Below are 27,935 nucleotides of genomic sequence, written 5' to 3'. Positions count from 1 at the left end.
TGTTACCAGGGGGACCTTTTATCAGGTTCGCCTGATTCGCCAGTTGCGGCCCTTTCTTGATTGGGATTCCTTGTGCACAGTCACTCACGCCCTCGTCACCTCTCGCCTTGACTACTGCAACGCTCTCTACATGGGGCTCCCCTTGAAGAGCACCCGGAGGCTCCAGCTGGTCCAGAATGCAGCAGCGCGGGTAGTGATGGGAGCAACATGGCGCTCCCATGTAACACCGCTCCTGCGCGAGCTGCACTGGCTCCCGGTGGTCTTCCGGGTGCGCTTCAAGGTGTTGGTCATCATCTTTAAAGCGCTCCATGGCATAGGGCCTAGCTATCTCCGAGACCGCCTGCTGCTACCGACGACCTACCATCGACCCGTGCGCTCCCGCAGAGAGGGCCTCCTCAGGGTGCCATCAGCCAAACAATGTAGGCTGGTGGCCCCCAGGGGGAGGGCCTTCTCTGTGGGGGCTCCCACCCTCTGGAATCAGTTGCCCCCGGAGATAAGAAGAATCCAGGACCTCAATGCCTTCCGTCGTTCCCTGAAAACCCATCTTTTTCAGCAAGCCGGGTTGGCTTAGAAGAAATTTTTAAATTCTTTTAATTAGTTTGTGATTCTTAACTTTCGGGCCAAAATTTATATATATTTTTAAATGTTTTAATATTTGTATCCTATGTTTTTTATCTTGGCTGTACACCGCCCTGAGTCCTCAGGGAGAAGGGCGGTATATAAATTGGAAATTAAATTAAATTAAAATTAAATAGAGTTCGTAATAAATACCGAGGGAGGATGGGCTGGGAAGCCTCAACCATTAGCTGTGGTTCACCCAGGTCGTCAAGGCAAAATAGAGCCGACCCCTTTCGGGTAAAGAACCCCAGGTGCGAACGCAGCCGGCAAGCAGCGGAGAAAAGTGCAAAAAAAAACCAAGCCAGAAAGCCGGCGTGTCTCCTTGGTGGATTTGTTTTGGAAGGCGAAATCTAGCCGGGAAGCCGCCGCTGGCCCTTTAAAGGAGGGAGGGCCGTGGGTGGCTGTTTCCCTTCTCTCTCGGGGTTGAGGTGCCGCCTTCCTCGCTCCAGAAGCGCCGGGCAGGGAGGGCTGCGCCGGGTCAGCACCTCCGGCTGCCATGCGTTGGCTAGGCCAGCCTTGCGCCCTGGCTCCGTTTTTGCCCAGGGGAGCTTTCCAAGCCATCGGCGGGCGCTTTGCTTCGGACCAAGCAGCTGGCACGGGAGGCAGCCTCCGATCGGGGGCAGTTGGGGCCGGCGGCGCTGCGCCTGGGTTCCTGCCGGGCCAGGCACAGCTCAGCTGGGCAGAGGAGAATCCGCTTCCCGGCCCAGGGCACCAGCCAAGCGGTCTCCGGCTCCTGCGCCGCCTCTTGCGGGAATCGGGGCTGCTGCTGCTGCTACAGCAGCCCGCTGGCTTTGCGCTCCCGGCGGCGGCCGGGGGTCCCTTCCGCAGCGGAACTGAGCCGCTGCGCCGCCCGTACGGTCAGCTGGAAACGCCGGCGGTGGATCCCAAGCTGCTGAGCCCCGAGATAGCCTGGCATGCGGCAAAGGGCGACTTCCCTGCCGGCGGAGAGGAGAGCCGCGGCGCGGGATCCCGCGGCAACCTCGCACCTCCCAAAGTGGGTGAATGACGGGCCGCGCGTGGGAAATGCGCGCTTGCATTGGCAGAAAGGGGTCCCCGGTGGTGCGTTAGGGCTGGAGATCAGGGTGACCCAGGGGTGAAATCCAGCAGGTTCTGGAGAACCGGTAGCAGAAATTTTGAGCAGTTCGGAGAACAGGCAATTGCCACCTCTGGCTGGCCCCAGAGTGGGGTGGGAATGGAGATTTTGCAATATCCTTCCTCCAGGAGTGGGGTGGGAATGGGGATTTTGTAGTATCCTTCCCCTGCCATGCCCACCAAGCCACACCCACAGAACCGGTAGTAAAAAAATTTGGATTTCACCACTGGGGTGACCCACAATGCTGCCTTCGCCTTCGGTATGAGTGAAGCGGCCACTTTTTAAGATCAGAGAGTTTTGCGTACGTGACACCTGTGTAGTTCGAGGATCGGGATGTCTATCCCTTGGGGACTTGGGCTGGCTTAACACGGAAGTGTCAACAACTTGGTTTCCATGTCTTGTGAATTCAGTCTCAATAATAATAAGGGATTATTAGAGAAACAAGGGCACGTATTTTATTTCCCTTCATTGAAAATTGCCCGGAAGGTGAAACAGGAAGATTTTTCTGAGCACCTTCAGAAAGTGTAACAGTAACAGAGTTGGAAGGGATCTTGGAGGTCATCTAGTCCAACCCCCTGCTCTCTCAGGAGACCTGTACTAGGGACTCGAACCTCCAAACTGCCAACCTTTCTGATCGAGGAGCTCTGTCTTGGCCACTGAGCTACCTAGTTAGACTATTATGCTATGCTATGCTATTATATTATATTATATTATATTATATTATATTATATCAATATATCAATATTATTATTTATTATATTATATTATATTATATTATATTATATTATATTATATTATATTATATTATATTATATTATATTATATTATGCTGTATTGGACAGCAGGTTTCTAAACAATTTTTTTTAATGTAAACTTTTTTTTATGTTAGTAGATTTGGATTCGAGTAAAACGTGATTTAGCACTTAACTCCCCTTCTCTTTAATAATATTTAACAGGTTTGAACTGGAGAATTCTGCTGCATCTCCCTAGTTTGCTCAGCTATCCTTTGGGAGAGGTTTGCCTTGTGTGCATGCTACAGATAAAAGTGTGAGACTGGGGGGGGGGGGGGGAAGGGCAGTTGTCACTTATCTGCCTTGAACTCACAGTTTACACCAGTTTTCTATTATCTGGAGCCTGCCAGAAAGAGGTAGAATTACAATTCCATCATTATTTTATGTATTTAGGTTATAGGCCACAATTATCAGTGTGGGGCAAGGTTGTCAAAATTGCTGCACTATAAGACTTTTGTGTTTGTTTGCTTATTTTTTACAGTCATCTTACAATATATATGTTCCAGAAAAAACAACAAATTCCTTCTGTCTTACTTTACACGCAACATGTTTAAGCAATCGGATAAAGGCTTAGAAGAGTAATTTGAAGTAACATGATAAGTTAGCTTGGTGGTAATTTTGTTTTGCATTTTTGGAAACGTTCTGTACATTCCAATCAACCCACTGAATTTACAATTCATTGGATTGTGTAAACACAGGTGATGGAGTAATTCAGAAACCAGGTTAAGAATAATGTGGGATGCAACCACTGTTTTTTTTGCTTTTCTGTTGAAATGATATCCAACAATAGATAGATACTCAAATAATAAATAATAAAACAATAGATAATAAAGCAATCTAGCAGCACAAAAATAATAAGAAAGCAGCACCAAAACTTGGAGAAAAATGTTTTTATTTAGATAGGCTTTTGGCTTTTTCAGCTAATGCTGAAATCTAAATGGATTTGACAGCATAAAAATGCAATAAAGCAATATTAGAAGACCGGATGAACTCCTGGACTTTAATTATAATTTACTATTTTTAAATATATCTTAATGTCAGCCTTTCTGAGAACTATTTGTTATGAAAAAGTCAGATTCAATTTAATTAATTAAAATTCCTTTGTGCATAAGGAGGAGCAGTGGAAGAAACAGGGCTTGTATTTACCTTCTGGAGATATCCAAGGATTAGTTTAATAAAGTTGGTCAGAGAGATCTATTTTACATGAGGGAGGTTTTTTTTAGCTGTTTGGCTTCTCTTGTAAGAAATGTTGGCTGTAAGTGTGAACTTATAGAAAGGAACTCAGGCTTCACTGAGCCTTTTCCCTTTTGCAGGATCTTGGGCCAAAGTTACCCTCAGCACCATTTTCTTATCCTTTCAGCTCTAGAAACCACCTCTTGAACTCGAGACCTTGTGTATGTCGACAGAAAGGCAGTACAGTATGCTGTAGTAGCTCGGGCCTAGGATGGAAGAGACTCAGTTCAAAACAACTCTCAGCCATTGGAAGCTCACTGAGCCCAGTCACTGGCTAAATTGGAGGAGGAATTGCTGTCTAAGATACCTTATGTTTTGGCTCTATAACAGTGGTGGCAAACCTTTTGGCTTGACGTATCACAAATTCAGAAAGTGCCCTAATTTGACTCTGCTACCATGAGATGTACACATACAACCTAAACAAAAGCGAAACAATCATCTACACATGCACCCCAACTAAGCCACCCTGAACAACAGCATTCGGCGGCGGCACCAAGCCTGGGCCTGCAGTAGAGGCCCAGAACTCAACCTCGTCTCTAGCACTACCACTGCTCTTCAAAAATGGCCGCCTCACAGCCCTACTAAGCAGGTATATACAAAAGTATGAAGGCTATTGCTTAACTCATTGTAAGCCGCCCTGAGTCTCCGGAGAAGGGCGGCATATAAATCAAACCAATAAATAAATAAATAAATAAATAAATTCCCCAAGACATGCGAGACTTGGGGAATGGGGTGATTGCCCCTGCAGTTTGGCACTCTCCAGGTTCTGCCACATGCTGCTTACCTTCAGATAATGTTCTCTCTGTTGACAGACCTCTGCAGCCTACTTGAGGTTGCTCTGGGACACACAAGATCTTGGGAGAATGCTCTCCCATGGCCACTGTAGCCTCCAAAAACCAGACGAAAGGATGCCCCATTCTTGTGCGACTTCAAGAAGCCACAGGAGAGCACGTCCATTTTCATGCGGCCTCCAGAGACTCTGAAAATTGTGCAAGAACAATGTCTATGGAGATTCTCAGTCATCCAGATGATAGTTGTCCCAAAGGTGCTTTTTCATTCCCCACCATCCAGCCAGAGCTGAAGAAACTTCATGGATGAAAAGCGAAACATCTTCAAAGAAAAAACAGAAAGTCCAATTGCCTCTTGAAAAAGCACCTTTGGGACAGATGTGCAAGAACAAGGCAGATTTTTGGGAATAATTGTTGGGCATTGATAAGTACTGGCTTGTCATCCAAAATATCATATACAGGTTTGCCATCTCTGCTCTAGAAAGTCTAGATATTCTCTCTGACTGAATTATTTTTTATTTATTTATTTATTGGTTCGATTTATATGCCGCCCTTCTCTGGAGACTCAGGGTGGTTTACAATGCTTTTAAGCAATAGCCTTCATACTTTTGTATATACCTGCTTAGTCGAGCTTTTTGGCCGCCCCAAGGGGTGTTCTATTTTATACAAAGTCAGCTTATTGCCCCCACAAACCGGGTTCTCATTTTACCTACCTCGGAAGGATGGAAGGCTGAGTCAACCTTGAGCCTGGTGAGAATTGAACTCTCAGTAATTGCAGGCAGCTGGTAGCTAAGTGCTACTTTAACAGCAGTTTAGTCCGCTGCGCCACCAAGGCCCCTTATACCCTCTTCCCCAAATCACAGGCCTGCTTTGTGTCTAGCAACATCACAGGCTCTTTGCCTTGCTCTGACCTTTCCTCTTCTGGGCTTGTGTTAGGGAAGTGACTGGTTTAAGAGCAAGGGCCTTCGAATACCTAAAGGATGGCCTTGTCCGGAGAACCCTCAGAATCTAATCTGGAAGCAAACAGTAAAAAAAAATATTTCTGCAAAGTTGTTACAATGAGGAATATCTTCTTTTGAAAAACATTCACCCCAAAGTAGCAAGCATATCTCCAGCTGGACAATTGTTTTTTCACTGCCTGATAATAATGCAGAAAATTGGAGTCATCTAAGACCTTGAGAAAATTCAAGGAGACTAAACTCTACCATTGCACTGTCCCCGTTCTCACCATTCTGGGACATGGAGAGAATCTACATAGCTGCTAAGAGTTTACAGCAACTTGATGGCAAATAGTCACTCGATAGATGTGAAAGTTTGGCCATCAAGAAATAAGACAGGAAGATAATAGATACCTTTGAATTGTGATACTGACAAAAGCTATTGTGGGCACCCTAGATTACCTAATGGACAAATCAATCAATTTTGGAAGAAATCAAGCCTGAGCTTTCATTAGAATTTTAAAATCACAACTTTTGTATTGGGGTTATGCCATGCAAAAAATAATAATAATAATCAAATATATTGAAGAAAGCATTAAAGAGGAAGAGTCAATGCAATGGAAGAATTGTAGCTATGGATGCCACTTTAGCTACCATTAGCCACCCAACTGAAGAGAGAACACAGTTCAGGGCAATTATCCACAGGGTTACCATGAGTCAACATCAACTTGACAGCAACAAACAATAAAGCTAAATTAGCTAATTATACCCTTTAATAACATTTTGATTTCAGCGTATTGTAGGAAGAATAATTGGAAAAAAATCATCATCTGCAGGCACATTAGTAGTCAAACCTTCCCTGCTTTTTCTGTCTCACAGAGTTTTCAATTCTACTGAATGTAGACTAGAGCATTGTAAGGTAAAGGATAAAGGTTCCCCTTGCACATATGTGCTAGTCGTTCCCGACTCTAGGGGGCGGTGCTCATCTCATTTCAAAGCCGAAGAGTCAGTGCTGCCGAAGACGTCGCCGTGGTCATGTGGCCGTGTGGCTTTGACTAAACGCCCAAGGCGCACAGAACACTGTTAGCTTCCCACCAAAGGTGATCCCTATTTTTCTACTTGCATTTTTTACCTGCTTTCGAACTGCTAGATTGGCAGAAGCTGGGACAAGGAACAGGAGCTCACCCCGTTATGTGGCACTAGGGATTCGAACCGCTGAACTGCCGATCTTTCGATCAACAAGCTCAACATCTTAGCCACTGGGCCACCGCATCCTTTTTAAGAAAACTCTTGTTTTGTCAAGATCAAGCCCAATGCTCTCCATTGCCTTAAATCTAGTCAGCAAATCAATAAATCTCTGGTGACTAAACTTAACATCTTCAGTAGAGTGATAACAATGCAGTTTAACAATCAGTTGTGCTATTTTACAAATTATATTACAGTAGATGGGAGAGAACTTAGGAGACCAGCAATGCCTCTCAGCATGTAGTCAATTGACAGATGATTTAGAGGATAATATTGTTCCATATCAAAATCTACAGCTTTTTTAAAATGAATTTGCAACTCTGCCACAGCAAGCCATTCTATGGGTATGCAAGCCATAGCTTCTGAACATTTTAAATATGCTCTTCCAGTGGTGGGTTTCAAATTTTTTTACTACCAGTTCTGTGGGCGTAGCTTGGTAGGCATGGCATGGTTTGGTGGGCATGGTAGGTGAAGGATACTGTAAAATCTCCATTCCCACCCCACTCCAGGGAAAGGATACTGTAAAATCTCCATTCCATCCCCAGTCCAGGGGAACGTTACTGCAAAATCCTCATTTCCTCCTGATCAGCTGGGACTTGGGAGGCCGAGAATAGATGAGGGCGGGGCCAGTCAGAATTTTTACTACCGGTTCTCTGAACTACTCAAAATTTCTGCTACCGGTTCTCCAGTACTGGTCAGAACCTGCTGAAACCCACCTCTGTGCTCTTCCCACAAACTTGCTTCTCCTATGTGTGGATTAATTTCTGGTTCTTGATGGCTTCCATCCTAAAAACTTTCAGAAGCTATTAAAGGCCTGTCTATTTTCCCAGTGTGAGGTAGAGTGATGTTTGAACCCCTGTTGAATGGGTTTTCTTTGTTTATATGTATTTTGGGGGGAGGGGTGTTTTATGATTATTATTATTAATAATATTAATATTAATAATAATAATAATAATAATAGTAATAATAGTAATAATAATAATAATAATGACTACTTCATTGTCACTGTACGTGTATACACAGTATACCCATACAACGAAATTCACTTAGCACCCAAAGACCAGGTCCAACATACATAACAATCCCCAAACACACTTCCGCCCACCACAAATTCCCCACCCCTAAACCACCCAAACATCCACACAACAGACCAAGTAATGCTGTCCAACAGCTCACGGATGGTGGCCCTTTAGTTTATTGTTGAGTGCAATTATAACTTTGGGATAAAAACTAATAATTATTTGTAATCGTAAGGTGCCCAGAGTCATTGGGAATCTGGCAGCCTATGAACTGAATACAGGAATAAAGGCCTATGACACTGTGCCTGAACATGGGATAATAGCAAAATAAGAGCTATTTTGGTATAGTGGTTAAGGTGCTAGTTTAGAACCTCACAGGGTTGTTGTTGTGGGAAAATAAGAGGAGGAAGGAGTATTAGGTATGTTCACTGCCTTGAGTTACAAATAAAGTAATAAAGGCAGGATAAAAATCTAACAAATAAAATGCACTAAAGTTTCACTTAATATCTATTTCGAAGTGGAAATGAATTAGAGATGTGTGTTGACCTTAATTAGAAACATACTAGTGTAATTGTTTATATTACTATTTCCTGCAGCACAACAGTGAATTTTCTTGTCAAAGAAAAGTCCACATTCAATTGCTTTCTGTATACTAAAGCTTTGTGATGATCTCAGGTTATCCTTGTCTGAAGCCACTTACCTAGCACAGAGGGAGACCTGCCTTTACGCATCATTAAAAAAGAATTATGCCTATCACTTCTTCTGCTTAGCTGACTTATTTTATGGATTGTAAATTGTGCCAATCAGGCAGGTCTAACAGCTTTTTCCAATTCAGTGCCCTCCATATGTGTGAGACTTCATTTTCACGTTTCCAGCAGTGAAGTGGCTGCTATAGTGGCTGAAGTGGCTGCTGGGAAATTTGTGAAGCTTCCGTTGTGATGGAATATAAGAAAGGCTGAGGTGTATATTAGTGTGCAACCAGGGATGGGCTTCAAAAATTTTAACAAGGGGTTCTCTGTCCGGTTGCTGGGTGGGCGTGGCCATGGTGGGTGTGGCCTAGTTGGCCTCCAGCACCACGGTGGGGAGGGGAATCATTTTTGCCCTCCCTGGGCTCCGGAGGCTTTCTTCGAGTCTCCAGGAGGTGAAAACAGCCTCCCAAGGCTCCGGAGGCCCTCTGGAGGCCGGAAACGGGCCCGTTTCTGAACTTCCAGTAGGCCCGTTTTTCCCCTTCCCCGAGCCTTGTGCACGCCCTGCACTTACCTGCATCCAAAACGGGCTGTGTGGGGATTCCTGGGCTGGGCGGGCTGGGCAGGGCAGGGCCAGCCAGGAATGGGATATGGGGGTTCTCCGAACTGCACAGAATCTTAGCTAGAGGTTCTCCCGAACCCCTGCGAACACCCAGCAGCCCACCCCTATGTGCAACCATTTTTTAAAAAATAAATTATAATTTTAAAAGGTCCATGGAACCCCTGAACATCAAGTTTTATAGCATATGGATATGCTATAAAATAATTTAAATATAAAAATTTAAATAAAAAAAATTAATATACAATTATTTAAAATAATTTAAAATACAGTATTAAAATAAGTAATGCAAAACAGTAGTTTTCAAACTATTTATATTGTGTATAAGCCATCTTGAGTCGCCATGGACGAGTTAGCCAGCAATATAAATTTTCTAAAATAAAAATAAGCCTGCAATGTAACACATTTAAAATATTTTTTAAAAGCATCTTTCCTTACTATCCATGATAATGGCTCAAATCACTCTCCTAAGGTTTTTTTTTTTAAATTGAAATCTATGGAAGAACTGTTGGGGGACAATATGCACTAGGTTCTGCTAGATTTCCTATTTTCCCAGATTCCTCTTTGCTCTTCAATGCCTCTCCTGTTTCTTAACACACCACACACACACATTATTTACTACTGAGATAATTTAATTGATTTTCCCCAAAGGCATGACCTTTGGGGAAATTTATTCAAATTTGTAGGCTCCCAGAGTACTTGACTCAGTGTTAATGTTAAAACAGAAGCTTGGCTAATTTGCAAACTTTTCATTAAAAAGCTAGGATGAATGCTATCGTTGCTGTCTCTCTGACCCCAGCGAGCTGTTGTGAAATCCATGTAACATTTTATTTCTTCAGCTGCCTAGCAAAGAGTGTTGTTTGCAAGTTATCGCCAACCATTTCCTTTCCGCAATCTGCCATGGTTTGTTATGAGCATTACGCAGCAGGAGAGCCAAAGCTTTGTTCCCAGAAGAGTTATTTTACACCAGCGTCCTCTAAGCGGTGACAAGCATTACTGTGCACGTTGCCTGCAGCAGTACAGAAGTCCCTTTCTTCTCCCAGGATTTGCAGATTCTTTGGGGAAAAAAACATTGTTTTGATCTAGACCAGGGGTGTCAAACTCAAGGCCCGCGGCTGGATCAGACCGGCGAGGTGCTTAGATCTGGCCCACGGGGCCGGCTTGGAAATAACAAACGACCGGCGCGTGGTGCCTCTGCTACTGAAAATGGGGCCCATGCTCCATTCTGGGCCTGGATGGCCTCCTGCATGCGGGCCCCCCGCATCCCATTTTGGCTACCAGAGTGCTGCAGGAGGCCATCCTTGACTCAGATGGTTATAAAAGGGAGGAAAGGTAAAATATTTTACCTTTCAGGCTTGCAAGATTCTGCTTCTGTAGCCTATGTCAATAATTTATGGTTCTAGTCTTCCTATGGGGTCAGTTTCTTGATCTGGTCTCTCTCTCATAGGGTGATCAAGTAGATCAAGTATGTATTAAAAAAACAAAATCACAATAATGTACGCCTATTTTTATAATTGTATAAAACCATGTGTGCAGAGGTGCGGTCCTGTATCACATCCACCAAGGCTATGCCCCCACGCCACGCCACACCACACCCTCCCATACACCCCTGGCCTTCCGAGGTCAAACACAACTCTGATGCATCCCTCAATGAAATCGAATTTGACACTCCTGATCTAGACCTAGACTCAGGTTCTTAGCTGTCTACTTGCAATCAGCTCTGGAATAATCAGGAAAGAAGATTGGAACCATGCATTATAATAGTCCACTATTTTGGTGCTTTAAATGTACATGCAGAGGAAATACATTTGCAAAGGTGTACGTGTGTGTGTGTGTATCAAAAAAATAAAGGGAACACAAGCAGAAGACATTCGAGATCTGAATGAATGAAATAGCCTTATTAAATACTTTGTTCTTTACATACAGTAGTGTATACACTGCTCAAACAACTAAAGGGAACACAAAACTAGTGTATGTAACGAACAAAGTATTTAATAAGGCTATTTCATTCATTCAGATCTCGGATGTCTAACAACCAACCAATTTAACAACTGCAGTGATTCACTTAACAGCTGTGGCAAGAAAAGGCATAAAAGGGGGAAAACTCACTTAACAAATGTTTCAGTTAGCAACATAAATTTTGGGCCTCGTTGGGGTCGTACCTGTAGAGGCCAACCTTTGTAACCTGTAACCTGTAACCTTCCTACAGATGAGTTACAAAACTATAAAAACAGAATAAAACAAATTAACTTCAAGTCAACACAAAAATGAGTTAAACTGGCGATCAGTGAGTTTGGGAAATGAGGAACCAACAACAACTCCTTAAAGACCTCAATCGAAGTAGGCACAAAGTATTCCTTTCTGTGACCTTAAATCTCTATTTGTATCCTTTCACAGCAATCTTTCTGAAGGTCGTCCTCCAATTGCTGGAATTTTCCCATCATTTCTGAAGTATTAGCTCTCAAATAGATTTTACATAAAAATGAAGGAAAAACCCAAAGAGAAAACAGCATCCTTAACCAAGGGGAAGAAATAGTAGAAATATATCTCCACCCTGCAACCATAGCTACTCCTACTTTCAGCCACTGATTTCAAATACAGGTAGATCTCATTTAGCGACCATAATGGGGACTGGCAACTCGGTCAGTAACCAAAATAGTTGCTAAGTAATCCACAACTGTGCTTGTGATCTTCCTTCAGCTTTCTTTTCCTTTCTAGACCTGCAAATGTTGTAAGTGCAAGGACTGGTTGTCAAGTTACTTTTTCATAACCATTGTAACCGCAAACAGTTGCAAAACAAGGCAGTCAGTGTAAATGAGGACCACTTGTAATGCTGGTTGAAATTTGGGGATAGGGGCTAATAATGACCATTTATGTCAGCTCAGTTTTAACAGTCGGTATATGATAAATAGGAATACTATAGGCAGGGTAAAAGAGCCAACTGTTATATACCAGCGGTTTGTAATATGTTTGAATAAACTGCACCATAAATTACAGGATCCAAATGATGAAATAAGGTAAAGGTTCCCCTCGCACATATGTGCTAGTTGTTCCCGACTCTAGGGGGTGGTGCTCATCTCCGTTTCAAATCCGAAGAGCCAGCGCTGTCCGAAGACGTTTCTGTAGTCATGTGGCCGGCATGACTAAACACCAAAGGCACACGGAACGCTGTTATCTTCCCACCAAAGGTGGTCCCTATTTTTCTACTTGCATTTTTTACATGCTTTTGAACTGCTAGGTTGGCAGAAGCTGGGTCAAGTAACGGGAGCTCACCCCGTTACGCGGCACTATGGATTCGAACCGCGGAACTGTCAACCTTTTGATCGACAAGTTCAGCGTCTTAGCCACTGAGCCACCGCGTCCCTAATGATGAAATAAACATGCTCTAAAATAAGTTACTCTAGAAACAAAATGGCTTATTTGTATGGTAATAACAATCAGTCTTCTTTCTCTCTTACTTACCTCCAATATTCAGATTACAGGTACATCTCCGGAAAATGTCACAGATCCCAGTCAGGAAAATGGGAAGAAACCAAATAAATCACATCAGTTGAAGAAAATTTTTAAGGAATATGGAGCTGTTGGAGTAACGTTTCATATTGGGATTTCTTTGATATCTCTGGGGATGTTTTATCTCATTGTGTCAAGGTAAGTATTATGACTGTTGCTGTTATTGGTGCATTAGAAGTTTGATCACTATACTGTAAATCAGGTTTGCATGCTCTCCCTTTCTGATCTTCTTGCATTTACAAAGAGAAAATGAGGTCTTTTTTTTTTTTGTTTAATTTAAAAACTGTTAAGCTGAATTTTATCTTCAGTATACAGGTCATCCTCAATTTACGACCACAATTGAGCCCAAAATTTCTGTTGTTAAGCAAGACGTTTGTTGAGTTTTGCTCCATCTTACGACATTTCTTGCCACAGTTGTTAAGCGAATCACTGCAGTTGTTAAGTTAGTAACCCAGTTGTTCAGTGAATCGGATTATCCGATTGACTTTGCTTATCAGAAGGTCGCAAAAGGTGATCACAAGACCCCCAAGACACAGCAATTATCACAAATATGAACCAATTGCCAGACATCTGAATTTTGATCACGTTGCCATGGGGATGCTACATGGGGGATGCTACAAAAGTTGTAACTGTGAAAAATGGTCATGTCACTTTTTTTAGTGCTGTCGTAACTTTGGGCCATGCCAAAACATTCAGTGAGTTTACAATAATCTTAAACATTGAATTTAGGCCTGCTGGAATTTGGGCAGCTCCAAATTACTTCGGACTATTGAGAATCCTCAATTTTCTCTTCCATCCCTGACTGCTACCAGATTGGACAGCCTGTAGCACTAGCCAGAACCACCCAATTCGGAGGGCTTTTAACTCAAACCAGTTTTGTCCACCCAGGAATCCCTTTACAGTAGCTCATACCAAAATCATTCAACTTCTGCCTTTGGCAAGGACCATTGGGGTTGGGTAGCTAATAAATTCAAATTAGTAGTAATAATAAATGCTACAAACACAGTGTTAATGTCTGCAGCCCTTGCCTCCGTCTAATAGGTGACTCACAGGAGGCTCTAAAGCAGGGGTGTCAAACTCACATTGTCACAGCAGTGTCACATGACATATCAGAACTTTCCCCTCCTTTGCTAAACCGGGCATGGGCATGGCCAGTGCATGATGCATCGGCTCATGAGCCGTGAGTTTGACAGCCTGTTCTAGAGCAGGGGTCAGCAACCCGCGGCTCTGGAGCCGCATGTGGCTCTTTCAACCCTCTGCTGCGGCTCCCTGTCGCTGGTTGGCTCCACAATTGATAGGGCTTTCAGTTAGTTCAGGTAGAGGAAAAAGGATGCTATGCTAGGAGGGGGCTCTGTGGTGGGGGAATCGGACCGGACTTCCAGTTGGCAGAGGAAAAAGGACCCCACGCTAGGAGGAGACTCTGATGGGGGAACTGGACTTCCGATTGGCTCCAGAATTGAATGGGGGGCTTCTGGTTAGGACCTTTGTGGCTCTTTGAGTGTTTAAGGTTGCCAACCCCTGCTCTAGAGCAGTGGTCCCCAACCCCCGGTCCGCGGACCGGTGCCGGGCCGTGGAGTACCTGGCACCGGGCCGCGCAGCGGCCGGGGGACAGGAACGCTTCAGCGCAAAGGCTCCTGGGCCGTGCGCAATGGGCCTGCGCAAAAGCTCCTGGGCCGTGCGCAATGGGCCTGCGCAAAGGCTCCTGGGCCGTGCGCAATGGGCCTGCGCAAAGGCTCCTGGGCCGTGCGCAATGGGCCTGCGCAAAGGCTCCTGGGCCGTGCGCAATGGGCCTGCGCAAAGGCTCCTGGGCCGTGCGCAATGGGCCTGCGCAAAGGCTCCTGGGCCGTGGCCCCACCCCTGCGCGCGCTCAGCGGGCCGCGGCGATAAAAAGGTTGGGGACCACTGCTCTAGAGGAATATTTTCTAATCTCAGAAACTCTTTAAGATGTGTGGACTACAATTCCCAGAATGCCCCAGTTGCTAAGATTGAGAAACACTTCTAGCTAGACTGAGTGGCTAGCTTGGCTCTCTGAAGCTTGCCATAACCTTACTCCACATCACCAGTTTTCTTCTCATTCAGGTTATTTAACAAACCAGGATACAAATCTCACAATTCAATCAGAGATAGAGCAGACGTATGTCCCCATATTCATAGGTGCATGAAAATAAAGGAGGCGCAATCTGGCCTACCTGTAGTCATCTGAACCATGGAATAGTCTTCTCCAGGCCTGAGGGATACACTGAATTTATAGTTTTCTACCATACCTATGAAGTGTTTGTTTCAGATTGGATGAACTTGAACAGGAACACAGCCAAGATTTCCTTTACAACCACAACTGGGACTGGAATTTTTGTTGCTAAGCAAAGTGGTTGTACAGCGAGTCACGCCTGATTTTATGATCTTTTTTGCCATGGTTAGGCGAATTACTGCATTGTTAAGTGAATCAGAGAGTCATTAAGCGAATTCAGCTTCCTCCATTGACTCTGCTGGTCAAAGCCAGCCAGGAAGGTCGTAAATAGTGATCCCATGATCCCAGAATGCTGCAACCTTTGTAAATATATGCCTGGTTGCCAAGTATCCAAATTGATTACAGGACGGTGGGTTGCAGTCATAAGTGCAGGTACCACTTGTAAGTCAGTTTTTTCAAGTTTCACTGTAAACTTTGAACAATCACTAAACAAATGGTTAAGTTGAGGAGTACCTGTATATAGTTTTTGGAAAAAATCGAACAAAACAAACCCCATCAAAATCATTCACTTTCACACTATTAATATGTCGTCTGTTTCTTCTTCTCCCTTTTAGTGGAGTGGACATGACCACTATTCTCTTCAAGCTGGGATTTGATGAAGCCCTTGTGCGATCCAAGCTAGCTGCTGGAACAAGCACTTTTGTATTGGCCTATGCTATTCATAAACTGTTTGCTCCTGTCCGGATCAGCATCACCGTAGTCTCGGTGCCCTTTCTCGTTCGCTACTTTCGGAAGATAGGATTTTTCAAGCCTCCGTCTCCAAACCCATGAAATTATTCCCTGGAATTTAAAAGGACGCTCCATCGTTTCTTCCTAGAAACATTCAATAGCTAATGCGCTCTCTGGCTTGTCTGTTTGCAATCTGCCCCCCACCCCCCATCTCTTTCTTCAAAAGGATGGGAATGTGCTTTATCTGAAATCAGTAACTGCTTCGAAAACACTGCTGTCTATGTGGCTCAGCTACATTGTTTGTTTACTGATGCCCTGAAGAATTATGGATTGGGTACGCTGATAAACATGTCAGATCACACCACTAGAGCCTATTATCTGTATGGAGCAGGAAGACTTTTTAAACAATGGGCCTATTCAGGATTGTCCCACAGTGGAAAATGTTGAAGAACAGGCATAAATGATCAGAAGGCAGGTTCAAGTTGAGGACTAGAAACACTTCCTAAAAACAATTTGACAATGAAACCCAATTTCGTATTTCCTTTTTCTGGGATGCTTTCAAGCATATTTTGATTTTTGAACTGAATAAAGCTGTAAACTCTGTGGACTAAGTGGTGCTTTCAGTTCTGATTCTAAACCTTCCATATTCTCTGCAAACTCATCTTTTAAATGAACTGATTGAATTTAGAATGCAGATTAGACATTATTCCACTTACACTTTGCTTCCTTTCACGTGCAAGGATTTTGCAAATAAGTTAAAGCAATTTTAAACAAGACTAGAAACACAAATACGTACACGAATAAGTATGGTACTCGATTCTAAGGAGTTATATTTCTTGTATTTCAAAACATTGTAGCAACTAGTTTTTAGCAGTACATGTAGTGCTTGTCCTACCACCATACCGCTGCGATTTGGTTATAAGTCATGATTATAAAACAGGTCACATAAACCAACTGGATTTTTCAACCTTTTTTAACAGCCACCATTAAGTAAATGCTGCAGTTGTTAAAGAACCGAGTTTGTTTTGGGTCCCCCCCCCCCCAAAACTGGAAATCCGAGTTTTCAGAAAAAAACATAGTAAATCATGGTTACATAACTGCAAGAACTTTGAATCTGAATCTTAAGTCCTTTTTTTTCAGGTTCTGGAGTGACTTCAAACACTGACCAGCCGTAAGTCAAGGAGTACCTGTATTGGATACTTGCTGCCCATAATAGTTTACAGCAGGGGTGAAATCTACTTACCTTCCCTACTGGTTTGGAAGTGCGCACTCTGCGTGCGTGCTTGGACCCTTTACGCAAGGGCAAAGTGTCAAAAACAGGTTACTTCCTGGTTAAAACCAGAAAGTAATGATGTCCAGGCGGGTGGGCGGAGCCTTGCGCTGCTGCCACTACCAGATCTCCAAACCACGCACCATCACTGCTATCAGTTCGGCTGAACTGGTAGCATTTCACCCCTGGTTTACAGGCATGGTAGGATTTCCAAACAGTAAAATGGTTGAGTAATTTAATGACATTGGATAATAGTATTAGCATACATAATAGGGCAGGTGGCCAATTTGAGAATATGGGAGGGGGCAATTAGAAGCTAGAATTCACCATTTTTCTTGAGTTTGGTATGGTGTGATATGGAATGTTTGGTTCTTTAAATGGTATTTTTGCCTATTTATAGTGTTTATATATTTCCTACTGCAAAATGGCTGCTCTTGATTTGTAACCATTATAGTCAGAAGAAGCTTCCAGAGGCTACAAAAACCACACATTCCCACATCTCCTTGCTTAATAACCCACAAAGTCCTGGGGTTACATTAACAGGGTGTGCTGGGATTGCCATCACCAAATGATGCTGTCACACAAAATTACACTTTTATGACTGCTTTAGTTAGCTTCAGCAATCCTGGTGCCAATTTTCATCATAACCCCAGGATAACTCCAGAATTGCCTGGAATCACTACATGCCAAAAAGAGGGCTTGTATTTTCAGGATCAAACATCATTCAGTTTATCTGAACTGTACAGGTTGTCAGAAGTAATACACCCTTCAGGGTTGACACAGGTAGCTTGAAGTGAAATGTGTTATACGTTTGGATAAATGTAAATTCTAAAAGTGAAGTACCATTAGATGCAAAAGTATACGTGCTGCAGAACCATCATGATTTTGCAATAAAGTTTTACTAGTGCTTAAACAAATACATTATTTAAAAATTGATCAAAAGTAGTTAATACAGTTTTTCTTGTAAGAACTTACACTGAACAATTGCTATCCTAGGAAGTAGGATAACTCTGACCACTGAATAAAGCAGTTAGGTATCCAAAAACAAGATGTCTGAAAGCACTGGGTTATTGTTTATAGTCTTTAGACTTCAAAGAATTTCCTATCTGAAGACAGGACAATGACCGCACAAGTAGCTCATATTTACAGAAGCAGACACTATCCATGTCACATCACTGCACAGGTTAACCTTAGGGTGTTATTGCACCATTCCAATAACTTCATGTAGATATCAAGCAGCAAGGAGGATCAACAGAATAGGAGCTACGTATCTGAGAAAGTCCTGAACAAGATGTGCCCCAGCAGCTTTGAATCACATGCATGAAGATTTCAAGTATGTCTTCCAGATATCCACAAACTGCTTTGAATGGAACTACAAGCATTGCAGCATGACTGAAAACTGCAGCTCAGACTTCATCATGTTCATAGAGGTTCGTTGTGCAGGAAACTTTTGACTTCTTTTTGAGACCAATTCTATGCTTCCTATCTCAGTTGTCTTACAATTCGTTGCCATCTCTGCTGCTTGGGAAATGCAATCAGCCATGCTTATTATGCTATGACTGAGTTTTATTAGCAACAGTGGTTTCCACCATGTTATGCTTGGGAGATTTAGTAGAGTTTGATGTAACCCATGGATGTTTAAGCACACCTTCCAGTAGTAATCTCTGCTTTGGGTCATGCTTCAAGAGCTTTGAAATCAGATCCCGAGCTCCCTCTGTTACAAAAGGAGGAAACCTGTACTCCACCTTTAAACCAAAGAAAATTACAGTTACGCACAAAGCACTGCATTCACTTCTTCCCATTGTAGAGTCCAGGTAGAAAATAACATTTAGTTTGGCAGTAGCATATCAATGTAAGACACTATCCAAATAATTGTTAATAGTGCAGAAATTGAACCTGAATTCATAAGTAAAAATTCTAATCCCTGATTAACATTTATTTATTTATTTATTTATTTATTTATTTATTTATTTATTTATTAAACATCAGGGAAATTGTTAAGGTAGTTTTAGGCTTCTCAAAATCTCAAAGGTTACTCATATAGAGTGAGTCATGGATTACAAGAAAACAAAAATATAAAATACACCAAGCCAGAAAAATTCAACTTACCCTTGAAATGGCTCTATATGTATCCTGATACGTTTCTGCTTCAAAAGGAGGCTTTCCTACTAAAAATTCATAACATAAGACACCAAGACTCCACAGGTCCACTGTTTCATCATGTGTCCTCCCTTCAATCATTTCAGGTGGTAGGTAATCAAGGGTGCCACATATTGTTGACCTCCTAAGGATAGCAAAGTATAGAGCAGTCAGCAAACCATGTTATTCATCTAAAAACCACAATAAATGCTATTTGTTTATTTATTTCATGTATTTATATGCCGCCCTTCTCCAGAAGGACTCAGGGCGGCGAACACAAGTTAAAAACATGTACAACAAAATCCTATTTTAAACCAAATTAACTAATAAATAAATATTTAATAATACTGATAAGCTACTCTGCTTATTATTATTATGTTTTAAGACATTTTGTATATGGATGTTACCTAACCCTAAATCTTTCTACCATCACTATCACAAAGTACTTGACATTTTTGGATGTCACAAGAAACAATCCTTTCTCAAACTCAAATCCAAAGTTCCTTTGTAGAACATGAAGTCCTCCACTGTTCACACTTCTCTACATATCATCATCCTTACTTCTTTATTAGACCTTGTTTCCCATCTACCTACTTCCTGGTTTCTAGGATATTATCAGTGTTCTCTTGTTTATTGCATTCACAACTAACTTGCTGTTGGTTTATTCATAAAATAACTAGGATTGTTGCTGTGTTATTTTGACTTGAATTGAGTTAAAAGTGTTCTACTTTCTTATATATTCAATTATTAAATGATTTTCTTTAGATGGTTATATATTATAGTATAAACTGTACCACTTTAAACATATTTTCAAATTAAGAGTTATATCCTCAACTGAAAGAATCAGAAAGTTATTTAGCTATTTTTTGTACATTTTACTACTTCTAGAAAAGTATGTTGTATATTCAAGTAATTCTAAGCCAATTCTACTCTCAAACTTTATTACAGTCTCTCCTACCTAGAAGATGGGGCATGTACAGACCATCCAAAGTCAGCAATCTTGAGCTCTCCATTTGATCCCAGCAACAAGTTTTCAGGTTTGATGTCCCTATGAATTACTCTTTTTGAATGACAATATAACAATGCATCTGCGAGTTCAGTCACATACTGTAGAAGAAACCAACATTTGCAAATAAGGCTTAACAATTTCAAATAATGCAATTGACGCTGATATGGCCAATGAGTATTTATTCATCTTATATTATACGATAAAAATAACTACCAAAAAGAACAGGAAAACTACTACATTAGGCTAAACAGCAAGTCTCTACTATGAAATGTAAAGTTTCCCTTAACTGTTATGGATCTCACCATCCTCTTAATAGTCAGATACCTGAAGTGTTACCAAAATTTCAGGAAGGTTCTGCTTGCATTGGTTTAATTACGGACGTTTGCTTTAATACAAAAGCAAATACAAATACAGTGGTTTCTATGCTCACTAACCACTGGCCTTCATCATGTAAAATGTATGTAACTTTGTCTCAAAAGATTAAAAAGAAATTCATGTACTTATTTTGTACTTTTCTGGCAAGCAGGTGTTAGCACGTTAAACAAAATTTGATGAGACCATAGAAGGTACATTGAAGATCTCTCCAATATTAAATGTTCTATCAATGACTAGGATGCGTGTACTTATGGAATGCACTTCTGGAATCTTTGACAGACAAGCAGTTTCTAAAACTGTAGTACTTGTTCTCCCTTAAGGTACTGAAAATGGGTCAACAGTTCTTCTCGGCATTATTCCTCTCCCCCACTCATTGCCACTTTCACATGATGGGTGGGAACAGCCCATTAACTCAAGTTCTTTGTAGAAAGGTTGCCTCACTTTTTCTGTTGCTAATTTTTTAAGAGACTTTCAAAAAAAAATGCCTATTTTCCAAAGCTGTATTTCTATTTTCAATGTCCCAAAGTCTAAAGAGCATTTTAAAAACAAATGCATTTTTAGAAACCCTATGTCAAATGTCTTTCTCAAAGAAAACAATCCCTAATCATGCCATAAAGGACAAGAAAAACAGTACTTCCTTTGCATATATACAAATCGGATGACCAATGGAAAAAATTGCAACAGAATCATAGTATTCCCATCATTACATGAAAATAATAAGATGAACTGGATTGCCAATTAATTGGAAATGCAGAGACGGAAAATTAAATCAGCTCAAGAATGAATCTGTAAAGTTGCCCAGATATCATTTAAATCATGAAAAAAAAAAAATGGCACAAAAATCTTGAATCCACAGCCATTGGTAATTGACTTCTATCCCAAAACATTTACAGGACACCAGATGGAGACACCATAATTTAAATATAATGAATAGCCATTTTATTTTAAACTTCCATTCTCTTCTATGAAAGCTGAGCACCTTTAAATAAGTTTTCACTGTTAATTTCAGAAGTTTTAAACAAAACAGGCACACATTCTGGTGAGAGAGGTTCTCGCATGTGTCCAAAAGGTTGGAAGAATAAATCCTGGTCCCAGTGACCGATTCAGATTGGATCCTGCAACATTATCCTGAGAAATATATATTTCCCTTCATTTGAAAACTGCTTCAGTGAAGTACTCCCACTTGGCCTCTAAGTGGTGATCTGTGTCATGCCCCTGAGATGGAGAGGCTGGCTCCTTTGGCCTTGGAGTAAACCTGGAGGAAGAGCAGTCAGTCCAGGCAAGGCTTTTCTGAAATAGTAAGGCCTGCAGACAGGGAGAGCTCAGGAGAAGAGCAAGGATTACCCCCCTCCTCCTGATCCAAGACCAGTTTGCCTGCTTCACTGAACTTCTTCCTCTGGTTACTGTTTAGCTAACCTGGCTTATTGGACTACTTGCAGCCAGAGGCTTCTGAAGGTGGGTGTGAGAGCTTTGCTCCAGGACTTGTAGTGAATATGGGAACGTTTGGGGGCACAGCTGGAGCAATAAAGGGGAGTGAGACCTGTTCTCTGGTTGTGTTGCTTTCATGCAATGCCCCAGGTCACCACAATCTGCTTCAGAGAGAGAAGCTATGAACTTTTCTACCTACATGAAAATTTCCAAATGATTTTTTAAAAAAACCCTCTCTTAAACCAAAGCCATTCAACATACTCAGATTCAAATCGCTAGAGGAATAACCATAGCAGAGCACCCATTTCCAAACGAGGGAAAAACAGCCTTAGTATTTCATACATAAAAGCATGCATTGCCATTTGCAAACCGTACAGTAGCTGTTCGTTGCTCATCAAACTTTGTAAGCTTCTGAAGTTCTTTGTACACTTCTCCACGAGGTGCGTGTTCCAAAATTAAGTACACTCTTGTTGCATCATGGAAGTAACCATACAGCCGGAGAATATTGGGATGCCTACAAAAGAGGCATATGGATTTTTAAACAAGACCGTTGCTATTAATAAGCTAAACACTTCTATAACTCCCTCCTTGTTATATACAAGCGATAAACAACATTGAGAGGTTGAAGCCAAGCAGGTTGTTCAATATATTGCCAAAAAAAAGTTTGGTCAAGTTTTTTCAGCTATTTGAAAGCGTTTTGACGAGACTATAAACTTCTGGAAAGCCTCTGCAATACTAGCTATTCTCATCACCTTCTCCATTGGCCAGAAATGGCCACTTTTCAGGGTAACTTAGAGATGATCTAGGAATGAGAGCAGTTGGCCTCCTAAAGGCCTTTACTTTTTATTCCTACTTTCAAAACCTGATAAATATATCAAAGACGTCCCTCCAAAGCCATCTCTGTGTGGGTAAGAGAAAGTGAAGAATTAGAATCCCTTCCCAGAGGTCTCCTTTTCCACTTCTTTTACCTATAATTCTGAACAATAATTGTACTACTGAATGTTTACTCTTTTACTGTCCTATTTTGGCAGTGTAAGCCTTGTTTGCTGTATATGGCCTCCAGGCTACCCCTCTGTATTTTTATTCAACCTTACCGAAGATGAGACTGTATTTCTACTTCTCGCCGCAGCTGATGTTCTACACCTGCTTTTTCCAACTGTGCTTTAAACAAGACTTTCAGTGCCAAAATGAATTTGCTCCGTTTCTCTCGAGCCAGGTACACATTTCCAAATTTTCCTTTTCCCAAAGGACGGCCAATTTCAAAGTCTTCAAGGAACCACTGTTTTCTATTAAAAAAAAAAAAGCATTAGAATATGAAATAAGAACACTTTGTTCTCTCCTCAAAACTTGCAATTTGTATAGGAAATCCTTCTAAAGGACAAACTTTTTCTGGGGATACTTAGAGGCACAGTGGGATAGGTAAAAGCACTTGGTTTCCTGAGGAATGCAGAAGAAAATGCTTTCTTTGAAAACCATTTTCAGCAAGACTGAATTTACATAAATGTCTATAGGAGTGCAAATGTTCTGACTTGAAAAATAACACAATTAAACCCACCACATAAAATCACAGGTGCCCAAGGATAAGAACCCCACTGACAAGAAGAAGAAAAAATACATTAGTAAGAGTAGAGCTCATCTAACCAGCTGACTCAAATGTCTAGGGCAGGGGCCTGCAACCTTAAACACTCAAAGAACCACTTGGACCCGTTTCCCACAGAAAAGAAACACACGGGAGCCACAAAACCTGGGTGGGCGTGGCCAACTTGATGTCACTCATTCCCACCCAGTCACATGACCCCGTAGCCATGCCTACCCAGCCACAAAACCATTCTGTCTCTCTTCCCCTCTCCCCGCTCCCGTGTCTCTCTCCCTCTATATCTCCTTCTCTTCCTCTCTCACTCCTGTGTGTGTGTGTGTGTGTGTGTGTGTGTGCGTGCGTGCGTGTGTGTCTCCCCCCTCCCTTTGAGCGACCATCCTCCTCCTCCTCCCTCCTCTTCTCGTGATGCCCTGGCCGGCCATGGCTGAACCAGGAGCGTGCGCACGCACAGAGAAACCCTCCCCAAGAGAGCACCAAAGCGCAGCAAAAGCACACGTAGGGTGGGCAGCTGCTCGCTTAGGAGTCTTAACAGGACACGGTTTCTCTCCTGCACTACTGCTCCGGCCATCGCCTTGCCGTTTCATCCCCCACCCCCAGCAGCTCTTCAGCTGAGTGCGGAGGGTGCGAACTCCAGCCCAAAGTGGCAGGAAGTGAAAGCTGCCTTACATGCAAATGTGGCACGAAGGCAGGTCCAAGGAAGCTTCGCTCCTGCACTCCCCTCCTCCTCCCACTCTCGTGACGCCTTGGCCGTCTGTGGCTGAGCCAGGAGCATGCGCGCGCATGGGGAGACCCTCAAGCGAGCCGCTGCCTGCCCCGCACGCACCTTTCCTGAGGTTCACCGCTTGCTTGAGGAGGGTTTCCCCACGCGTGCGCATGCTCCCAGCTCAGCCACAGTCAGGGCGTCATGAGAGTGGGAGGAGGAGGAGGAGATCTGGCGATGGCTGGATCATTAGTGCAGGAGAGAAGTCACGTCCTGTTAAGACCCTCCTAAGCGAGCGGCCACCCACCCCGCACGCATCTTTGCTGCACTTTGGCGCTCGCTTGAGGAGGGTCTTCTCGCACATGTGCACGCTCTCGGCTCAGGGGGGGGGAGGAGAGTGCAGGAGCGAAGCTGCCCTGTACCTGCCTTCGCGTCACATTTGTGCGTAAGGCAGCCTTTGCTTCCTGCCGCTTCGGGCTGGAGTCAAAAAAAGAAATGAGGGGCAAGGCCAACCAGTGATGGGACAGGGAGCCGCGGCAGAGGGCCCAAAGAGCCGCATGCGGCTCCGGAGCCACGGGTTGCCAACCCATGGTCTAGGGAAACAGCCAGGTCTTCAATCCTTTACATAAGGCTAACAGGCTTGGATCCATCTGAATTTCCCAATACGAAGCGTACATACCTTTGTATATATATCCACCCACAAAAGCAAAATAAGAACTTACCTTTTAGTTTCACTTTTTGATGCCCCTTTGCTCTCGCTTTTTGAATCGGAAGCTCCTTTTGCCTCAGTTGTTACAGCTGATACATCTTCAGTTTCAGGCTTTTTTGCTGGGCATAGGAAAGTTAAATTTTCTAAAGCAAGCTCTGAAGTTTAAAAAATTGAGCAGATTCTTTTAAATTGTTCCTCTCTGTGGCAGGTTTGGAGTGCGTACTTTATAGATGATGCAGAAATTAAAGATGTATGATCTCTTCGTGTTTAGCCACAGCAATACATTCTAGAAATATAGTTGCTAAGCAAATCTTGTGACCGAGAAGACACTGAAAATTGCTTGGTGGTTGTTATCTCGCACGTGCGTGTGTGTACACACACACACACACACACACTTTATGTAAGGGTGAACACTTTTAAATTAACTCTCTTGCCTGGCAATTTTATCTCTATTCTACTTATCTTTAGAAATTATGTAATATCATAATCAAAATAGCTCTGGTTGAATATCTAGAGCAGATGGAATATCTTAAATATGACTGGCGGGCAAGAAACCCTTCATTCTAAGTAATTAAGGATTTCTTGCTAGCCCACCAGTCATATTTAAGATATTCCGTCTGCTCTAGATATATGAAGGAAATACTCTATATTTAGAAGATAGCATCCTGCATTAAATCAAGTATGGACCATCTATGATTGCCCAAGGGCTACCATTGGATGAGAAAGAATGGACAGGATTTTATTACATATGGATGTACTTGAGGTTTCTTACTTTTTCTAAATAAGTTGTTCCCCTTTCAGTATTTATGTGTTATGGATGAGGGGTTGTAACATTTTCTGCCTCTAAATGAGAAAATGTGAATTTCAAATGTGCTCACAGCCAAAATTTTGTGACACTCTGAAAGAGATTTTCAGCACCAACTGGGAGAATATTGATTCCCTGCTACTGGTAAGCAATCCAAGAAGCCATCTCTAACCTTCCATTCACTTTTGCAAAGATCTTACATGGATTCAGTTTTCACGATTCATGTAGTTTTAAGAATCTTTTAACTAATGATTTTGCAGACAAATAAATGTCCACATTTAAAAATGAATCAATATTGCAACGAGTAGATACATTACTGAGATAGCGCTATTTACTATATTCATATTTCTGTATCCACAAAAGAGAACACAGCTTGTTTTAAGACTTAACTTCATGGTTAAATATTTAAATATAGGTAGTCCTCAACTTACAACCACAACTGAGCCCAATGTTTATGTTGCTAAATGAGAAATTTGTTAAGTGAGTTTTGCCTCACTTTACGACTTTTCTTGCCACAGTTGTTAAATCTGCAGAGAACCGCCCAGCTGCACTGTTTAGGGTGACCCGCTCCCTACTTCAGGTGGGGGTGCGGGAAGATCCCTTAAAGGGTTGAGCTGAGGATTTTGTACAATTCCTGCATGATAAAGTCGCTCAGATTCGGGAAGGCCTGGACTCCGATTGGGTAGATCCAGGGGAGGAGACGGGGCCAGGTCTTGAGAGCGTTATCTGGGAAGAGTTTGACTCTGTGGCTCCTGAGGACGTGGACAGGATTCTGGGCAAGCTTAACGCTGCCACATGTTTATTGGACCCGTGTCCCTCCTGGTTGGTACTGGCCTTCCGGGAGGTTACACGAGGCTGGTTCCAGGGGATTATAAATGCTTCTCTGAGTGAGGGTGTCTTTCCCGCCGCCTTGAAAGAGGCGGTTGTGAAGCCCCTCCTCAAGAAGCCTTCCCTGGACCCGGCTATATTATCAAATTATCGTCCAGTCTCCAATCTTCGCTTTGTTGCGAAGGTTGTTGAGAGTGTGGTGGCGCGACAACTACCCCGATACCTGGGTGAAGTTGTCTATCTGGATCCGTTCCAGTCGGGCTTCAGGTCACGATACAGCACGGAAACAGCATTGATCGCATTGGTGGATGATCTCTGGAGGGCTCGGGACAGAGGTTGCTCCTCTGGTCCTATTAGATCTCTCAGCAGCTTTTGATACCATCGACCATGGTATCTTACTGCACCGGCTGGAGGGGTTAGGAATAGGGGGCACCGTGCTTCGGTGGTTCTCCTCCTTCCTCTCTGACCGTTCGCAGTTTGTGTTGGCAGGGGGGCAGAGGTCGACCTCGAGGCACCTTATTTGTGGGGTGCCACAAGGGTCAGTACTCTCACCCCTTCTGTTCAACATTTATGTAAAACCGCTAGGCGAGATCATCCGTGGTTTTGGGGTGAGTGTTCATCAGTATGCTGATGACACACAGCTATACATCTCCACCCCAGAGATGCCCTTGCTGTGATGTCCCGTTGCCCGGAGGCCATGCGGATCTGGATGGGGAGAAACAAGCTCAGACTCAACCCCTCCAAGACCGAGTGGCTGTGGCTTCTGGCGTCTCGGTATAGTCAGCTGGTACCATCACTGACAATAGGGGATGAGATCTTGCTCCCCACAGAGAGGGCCCGCAACTAGGGTGTCCTCCTGGATTCACAGTTATCTTTAGATCATTTGACGGCCGTGGCCAGGGGTGCCTTTTATCAGGTTCGCCTGATCCGCCAGTTGCGTCCCTTTCTGGATCGAGACGCCTTGCGCACGGTCACTCATGCCCTAGTTACCTCCCGTATGGACTACTGTAATGCTCTCTACATGGGGCTCCCCTTGAAAAGCACCCGGAGGCTCCAACTGGTCCAGAACATAGCCGTGCGGGTGATTATGGGCGCAGCTCGTTAAGCCCATGTAACACCTCTCCTACGCGAGCTGCACTGGCTCCCGGTGGTCTTCCGGGTGCGATTCAAGGTGTTAGTTATCACCTTTAAAGCGCTCCATGGTTTAGGACCTGGGTACCTACGAGACCGTCTTTTGCCACCAATAGCCTCCCACCGACCAGTTCGTTCTCACAGGGAGGGACTACTCAGGGTACCGTCAGTCAAATTATGTCGACTGGCGACTCCCAGGGGGAGGGCCTTCTCTGTGGGGGCTCCAACCCTTTGGAATGAACTGCCCCCAGACATACGGAATATCCCTGATCTCCGTGCTTTCCGCCGTGCCCTCAAGACCCTGATGTTCCAACAGGCGGGGCTAAACATACGAACATGTGAATGATTTTTTAAATGTTATCTAATTCTGGGTTTTATTTAATTGACCAAACTAAGTAATAATTTTAATTAGCAATTTTATGATGTTTGTGTGTCTATATTTTTCTTGACTGTACACCGCCTTGAGTCCTACGGGAGAAAGGCGGTA

General features: G+C 43.1%; 2 protein-coding genes across 7 annotated transcripts in view; one reads left to right on the top strand and one right to left on the bottom strand.

Moving 5' to 3' along the window:
* Positions 1-146: 146 nt before the first annotated feature.
* Positions 147-16,068, top strand: MIMS2 (mitochondrial inner membrane scaffold 2). Its single transcript, XM_034433042.3, has 3 exons — positions 147-1,612; positions 12,506-12,678; positions 15,343-16,068. The coding sequence occupies exons 1-3, from the start codon at positions 1,115-1,117 to the stop codon at positions 15,557-15,559; spliced, it is 888 nt and encodes a 295-aa protein (XP_034288933.2). The 5' UTR covers positions 147-1,114; the 3' UTR covers positions 15,560-16,068.
* A 1,539-nt stretch (positions 16,069-17,607) lies between these two features.
* The window catches only part of AURKA (aurora kinase A), a 15,089-nt gene continuing 4,761 nt past the window's right edge, over positions 17,608-27,935 (bottom strand). For all 6 annotated transcript variants that reach the window (XM_034433041.3, XM_087889086.1, XM_034433040.3 and 3 more), the window contains exons 4-9: positions 24,698-24,803; positions 22,773-22,964; positions 22,054-22,192; positions 19,825-19,973; positions 18,837-19,011; positions 17,608-18,472 (exon numbers count right to left, since the gene is read on the bottom strand). In XM_034433041.3, coding sequence (XP_034288932.2) covers positions 18,281-18,472; positions 18,837-19,011; positions 19,825-19,973; positions 22,054-22,192; positions 22,773-22,964; positions 24,698-24,803 — 953 coding nt within the window. In that variant the 3' untranslated portion in view covers positions 17,608-18,280. The remainder of the gene's footprint in view (positions 18,473-18,836; positions 19,012-19,824; positions 19,974-22,053; positions 22,193-22,772; positions 22,965-24,697; positions 24,804-27,935) is intronic.

This window comes from Pantherophis guttatus, chromosome 3 (assembly GCF_059756535.1).
Source record: "Pantherophis guttatus breed Tessera chromosome 3, ASM5975653v1, whole genome shotgun sequence".
NCBI lineage: Eukaryota > Metazoa > Chordata > Lepidosauria > Squamata > Colubridae > Pantherophis > Pantherophis guttatus.
Note: the sequence above shows the minus strand (reverse complement) of the source record. Positions and strands in the feature narration are given on the sequence as shown.